The following is a 6824-nucleotide window of genomic DNA, read 5'->3' on the forward strand; positions in this document are numbered from 1 at the left end:
CACACAGTCATATATGGTGATCTCGAAAGACACCTATATGGGTACGACCCTAATAGACAAAGTTAACAAAACACCCATCTATAGAATGTAGCATATCATAAACATCATAAACATGACATGAATATTAATCATAACGTCTTTAATCATGTGATTAATATATCATGCATCATCATCAATGTAAATCAATCATCATCATTAACATACTACCAGTCATAAACATAATATCAGTCATCATCATCAATCATCAATATAATGTCAGTCATCATCAATAGCATTACGTTATGCATTTTAGCTACCATCAATGCATAACCATAAATACATGCGGTCTCTTAAATTCAATTTGAAGGTCTAATAGTAGAATCTCTTACCTGGAGATTTTAGCCAAACAAAAATACTCCCTAGCTGATAGAAAATTTTCTCCAATTAACTTGATCATAATCATAAAAGAAAATTTCAATATCTTAGGTAATAAAATTTAGCAATTGGTTATCATTCAAAAATTCTCCCAATTTAATTAACTTCCTAAAAATGGGGTTGAAACCAATTCAACCTTGATTGGAAAAAAATCCAAGATTAAATCTTAAAAAATTAGCCAATGAAACTTAAAAAAACCTCAATTAAATCCAAAATTAAATTAACAAATTATTAATTCAATTACCTTAGCTTACCAAAGTTACTCGAATGAAGGTCGAAAAATTCTCTTATTCTTGATGGGAAAATTCATCACTTTAAATCTTCAAGCTTTGCCAAAGAGACCAATCATAACTAAAATTAGTAAGGTGACGACGGCAGAAGGTTATCTTAATGAAGAAGATGAAGAACTTTTTTCTTTCTCCTTTTCTTTTTAATTTAAGCAACTCAATGCTATTTATAAACTCAAATAATAATAATACTATTTATTACTATTATTTCCTTTTCCTTTTAGAATATATATATTTTTCTTTTTAACTTAAGCATCTCAATGCTAACCCAAATAATAAATTTATTATTATTATTTCCTTTTCCTTTTATTATTCTCATTATCTTTACTCAATAAATTCGTTAAATGCAGAAAATCTTAGACATTTATAACTACTAATATTAATAATAATACTTATTTATTATTATTATTATTCTCTCACCAAAATCTATAATAAATACATATATTTATTTAGATCATCATTCTCTTCTAAATAAATATATTTTTTCTCGTCCAATCAAATCAACTATATCTCGCCTTATGGATTATCTTCTTTTCCAAATAATTACAATTATATTTTGTCATATAATTAACCTTTTCCATATTAATTATTTATACAAAACCAAATAATTAATATCATATTCCACAAAAAATCCAAATTATTAATTGAATATATCCTTATAGATACTCAATTAAATCACATTCCACTAAAACCAACTTTTCACTTCAAGATCTCAAATTAACTTAAATCCTCAGTTCTTTTAATCAATCAAATATTTTTCAATAAATCACTCATAAATTCTAACATGAATTATCTTAACTCAACCATTAAATTTTGGCTACAATTCTTAATATATCATCCAAATAATTTAATATAATTAATAAAAACTCCTTAAAGATTTGTGATGTTACATTCCTTTTCCCAGTAATTATTTTTCAATATGTTTATCAATTTTCCTTTTAAATAAACTCAATTCATATCAACTTCTTTCCAAAATCATATTTATCTTTCTCCATTATAATTAATTATCTTCCACAATAATTAATTATTATTTATCTTTCTTTAAAATAATTAATTATCTTCCACAATAATTAATTATTATTTTTCTTTCTTCAAAATAACTAATTATCTTCCATAATAATTAATTATTATTTATCTTTTTCCAAACTAATTATCCTTTTACAAATAATTATATTTTTTCAAAATATAAATATTTTCCTTTTTCTTCCTTAATAAATATCCTTTCTCCAAAATACATATTATCTTTTCCTTAAATAATTATATTTCAACAAATATAATTATTTTTCTTTTCCCATTATAATTATATTTCAACATATAATTATCAAATCTCCAACAAAATTTCTCCTCTACAATTTAATTAAATAACATTCATAATTATTTATTTTAATTCAATTTCAAAAACACCAAAAATCACCAACTTTACTCAAACCTCATAACATACAATTTAATCTAAATCTCAACAAACATCATCAGCCAAAACCTCTAGTTAATTAAACATTCATCTAACAAATATTTAATGAATACCAATTTTCAAAAAATCAAATGATTCTCATTAAATGAATTCAACATAACGTCCAATAAATTAAATCTAGTTAAACAAAACTAAGATAATTAACTCCAAAACTATCTTAATTTTTGGGGCGTTACACATGAACTCAGTGATTAGGCGTGGACGTGTAGGAATATTTAATTAATTAAGTGTAAAACAAGGGAGTTAAACATTTTGAGGTGATACAAAGCATTTATTTACTTCATAATTAAGATGAGCAACTGCCTCTTGATGCCTTCGCCATACTTGCTCGTCTTTCGGGACTCAAATACTTAAAGGTTAAGCTATAATCAGTATCTTAGTTGTTTGTTTGAACTATAAGCAACTTTTCCTTATTAAGGCAAACAACCTTTCGGTGCCTTCGCCACACATTTTGTACATTTCTGTAATATATGCAAGGAACAAATTTGGCGACAAGATTGTATTGCTACAATCTCCTCACCGCATGGTTAACGAAATATGGGTCATCACGCGCCAAGTGATGACAATCAACACTTTATCTTTTCTCTCGAATGAGATGAGGTATTGATTGTCGTATTTAGCTAAACAAAACTTATAATACATTCAACCAGAGTTCTAGTGTTAAAACGCCCTACATTATGCAAACAATTAATTAAATGTACATGGAATGGATAGAGAAGAAAATTTGGGAGAAAGATAGAAAGAAAATATCAATATCATAAATAAAGCTTTAAGCCTCTCGGCCATGAAGTCAATCTTACAAATCAATGTTAACGAAATACAAAAAGGAACACAAGAAAATGAGACAAGCCACAAAGTATGAGTTTTCATACTCTTTGGCTCTGATTTTTTTGCCTCTACACCAAGGGGAAAATGGTTGGGGAAATCCTTCCCTTTTTTTCAAACTCTAACCTAAAACAGGGAAAGGAATGGAAGAAATGCTATTGCACTTTGTACTTTTTTTTTTTTTTTTTGCCAAAATTCGCACACGACCAATGAAGAAAAAACCTCTATTTACAGGTGAATTGTGATGTGACACGGCATCATGAGCTCTAATTAATAGGTATAAGGTATTCACGCCAACCATATTTTTGTTTGCTAGTGCTTTATCTTGCCAAACTTTTCTATAGTGGTCGTTGGTGGTCGTTGGGTTGGTCATGTGTCCTCGCCTGATACTTTTATCTCATCGGGCTTCTTTTCGCCAAAAATTCTATAACAATCATTTCTACATTTCTTTTCCATCTATCCTATTTTTGACATTGTTTTTTAAAATTATATTATTTAAGAAAATTCCAAATGATGACGATAGAAAAAAAAAAGGGCTCTCACTAGGAGGAAACTGCTTGTCGTTCAATTCAAGTGATGAAGAAATCGATTCCACTAGTTTTTCAACGTTTATATTGGTTACAATTTTTACAACTCAGCATTACAGATAATATTTATATCGTAACCTGGATGGTCGTTTGTGATGGGTGACTCATAACCTATACGGAAAGCTCATATGGTTAAAAACCTTGAAGTAATTAATTCGAAATGGTTCTATTTAGGTTAAATTATACAAAATATCATGGGAAATTGTTTAACGTGCTGATTTTCATATGTATTGAAGCTATTTATGTTTTCATAATTTTTTTACCATTGTCTGTTTGTTTGGTGCAAAGCTAACTGAAGCCATATTATTAATCCCCGGAACTAAAACGAATACTTTGAAAATTAAGGAACTGAAACAAACATTTCAAAAGTAAGTTTAGCAGTTAACATAAGATCTCTTGATTTGAAAAGTAAAATAAAATAAAACATGTCTTAGAAAATGAAATGCTGACACAAACTCTTAAGACATGGAGAGGAATAATTAAAATTTTATTTACTGAAGTACCAAACAATGATGGTAGTACTCCTTTAAAACCATTAAGTTTAGAAGCAACTCTAAAGTCTTTTACAAATGGAATTGGACAAAGATCTCATAATAAGAAATAAAATTTCAATCTGTCTTCACACAACAAATTACAAAAGAGAACAGCAAATCCGTCAATAGTCTTAACTGACAGCCACCAACATGTACATAGTTTCTTTTACCACAAACAAACACTTGCATAGTTTCTTTTACCACAAACAAACACTTTCTACCTAAATCTACAACATGGATTTTATAGAAATATGACACTCTACAATGCAAATACAGCAAGAGAATATGATAATAAAATTTATAACTTGAAGCAAGTTTCTTGAAAACAGACCATCCTTAGTTAGGAGAAGGTGGTTCATTGGTTACCTAGGGCAAGATCATGCCAAGTATCAGTATCAACTGGCTGACTCTCCTGATCTGCAAAGAAGTTAAGAGAAGAAGGGGATCAAAAAATGAATTCTCCTGCAAATTGCTACAATTGACAAACCAAAAATAGAGAGAAAAAACTATTCAATTTTCATATTATTCGGTATTGAATGGTGTTTTTTAAGTGAAAGATGCACTTTAAGGTGTCAACATCATAGATGGCAGAAAGAAGAAGAAATAAAACAAAGAGGTATCAGGAAAGTGGTGAATTAGCCCAAAAGGATATTTTCAATTTTTAATCGACGTACCTAGACAAGCTTAGAATTACATTGAAGGTCTTTCAATTGACACAAGCAGTACTTAGCAATAATTACAACAAAATCTTAGACTAGAGACGGTAAGAAGTAGAGACAAAAACAAACTTTCTCAGCTCTTTAGTGCTTCTAACAGAGTGATTAAAGATCCGTTTATTACTTCCTATTCACAATTTTCACAACTGCACAATAACCATTAGACCACAAGACAAAAAGAAGAAAATATATTCAGAGGCCAAAAACTCAAAAGGTGATAATGAGGAAAAAGAAGGCTATAAGAGGGGAATGAACGGCTGCCTTGAGCTTGAGCCTTCAGGTGTAAAACAAGAATTTAAGGCCTTGAAGGGCATTGAGATTGGAGGGGTGATAGTAAGCACTTTTGATGTTGGGAGATACCTTCGAAATCTAGGATATAGATTTTTCGGTTGTAGAATCACTAAAGTAAAAGCTTCTGTTGTCTCTTAGTGCTAGCTTAATCAGCCTTTGAAAAATCTAGGGTACAAACTTTTTGCAACCATTTCGCTCTCAAGTATTACATTTGACTTTGAAGCATCTTCATGGGTTGAGCCAATGGTAATAAAGGGTATTGAGTTTGATAAAGGGCTAAGAGAAATGGATTGTAGCCTAATAGGATTCAATATCCTATAAGTATCCTTAACACCCAAATGTCAAGGAAACTCATAGGATATTACAAGTGAGATTTATTGTGATAGGCATAAGTTGGCCCAGAAACTCACGAATATAAAAAGAAAAAGAAAACAAGATTTGTAGCATCCTGCTTTCCATTTTCCGAAGTTTCGAAAACACTATCAAAGCATTGCAGAATTCTTGACTTAGGAACTCCATGTACCAAATTTAATATCGAGTGCAAAAAAACGCTTCAGGTTCGAATGTGTTACCAAAATTAAAGGAACAATCTTTCCACGTTTATTAACTGAACATTGAGTTATAAGTTAGGGGACATACTTGAGTCCTCAGTGTCATCAGCCCGAACAACCAGCACGGGAGGGAGTAAAAGATCTATGATAATGATAGAAAAACTAGATTAAATAAGCCATATAGCTCGTTACAATTAATTTCTTGATTGTAGAGAAATGAAGATTGAGAATTACCATCATGAGGGAGTGTGTCTCTCATCCATTCCTCATCTAGAATGTCTATCAATATACCCAGACTAAGTTCTGCCATTGGTGTTTTCTTATTAAGGTAGGTTCTAAAACCCAATATCTGAAATTCCAGATAGATAAGTTCATAAGTTATTAACAAACGATCCAAAAATTTACTAAATGTCGATCAATATCAAAAATATTTTTCCAAATACGTCCAAATTGGAACAAGACGGAGCGTATTGTGAAAATTTGGAAGTACAATGGAGGGTGGAAATTTATGTTCAGCTTGGAGAATCTGCCACATGCTTATCCGTCATACACAGATAGTTAATTTTTGTTGAAAGGGAACGTATGATATAATGAAGTTGAAGGAGAAGATAGTGAATTGGCAAAATTTCTTCAGTATTGAAGAACGAAGTGGGGGAAATCTAGAGGAAGAGTCTCATGTTGGGTTATGAAGGTCATGAAACAAATTTAATATGAGGGGCAAGCGATGCTTACCGAAGTTGGAGTCAAGGATCGAAGGGCGGCCACCGGATGCAGCCGGATCTGAGACAAATCACCAACCAGTGGTCTGAGCGATCTGGAATGCCAATGAGTCGTGAGCGAATAGTGGGCGACTGATGAAGAGGAATGGCGGCGTGGAAATCTTGCGGTAAGGGACGACAAAGACGGATGAAACTTCAATTGGGGCTGGGAATTGAGGACGGGGGCGGTGTCTTCTTCCTTAGGGACACGCAGTACCATCCATCTGTAAAGTAGGCCAACTTTGGGCTTTCAAAGCCCAAGTTCTTGTTTGAAATGCGGGGAGTTGTCGAGTGCGTGAGTAAAGCAGAAGGAGACCAAAAATGTAGAGTGGGAATGAAACTGAAAGGAAAGGTACGTAATTTCTTCTACAAACTATATAAGTATCGTTGG

General features: G+C 31.3%; 1 protein-coding gene across 1 annotated transcript; it reads right to left on the bottom strand.

The window, feature by feature from the left end:
- Positions 1 to 4145: 4145 nt before the first annotated feature.
- LOC103498390 (uncharacterized) lies at positions 4146 to 6824 on the bottom strand. The gene is made up of 4 exons (XM_008460976.3): positions 6408 to 6824; positions 5910 to 6024; positions 5764 to 5817; positions 4146 to 4534 (listed from the first exon to the last, which is right to left on the bottom strand). Exons 1-4 carry the CDS (start codon positions 6651 to 6653, stop codon positions 4473 to 4475), a joined length of 477 nt encoding a protein of 158 aa, XP_008459198.2. The 5' UTR covers positions 6654 to 6824; the 3' UTR covers positions 4146 to 4472.

This window comes from Cucumis melo, chromosome 11 (genome assembly GCF_025177605.1).
Source record: "Cucumis melo cultivar AY chromosome 11, USDA_Cmelo_AY_1.0, whole genome shotgun sequence".
Taxonomy (NCBI): Eukaryota; Viridiplantae; Streptophyta; class Magnoliopsida; order Cucurbitales; family Cucurbitaceae; genus Cucumis; species Cucumis melo.

Excerpts from the sequence above, each read along its gene's own strand:
- LOC103498390 (XM_008460976.3), bottom strand. The coding sequence starts at position 6,653 with ATGGTACTGCGTGTCCCTAAGGAAGAAGACACCGCCCCCGTCCTCAAT. Across the intron at positions 6,025-6,407 it reads GATCCTTGACTCCAACTTCG|ATATTGGGTTTTAGAACCTA; the intron begins GTAAGCATCGCT and ends CTGGAATTTCAG. Across the intron at positions 4,535-5,763 it reads TGATGACACTGAGGACTCAA|ATCAGGAGAGTCAGCCAGTT; the intron begins GTATGTCCCCTA and ends ACTTCTTTGCAG.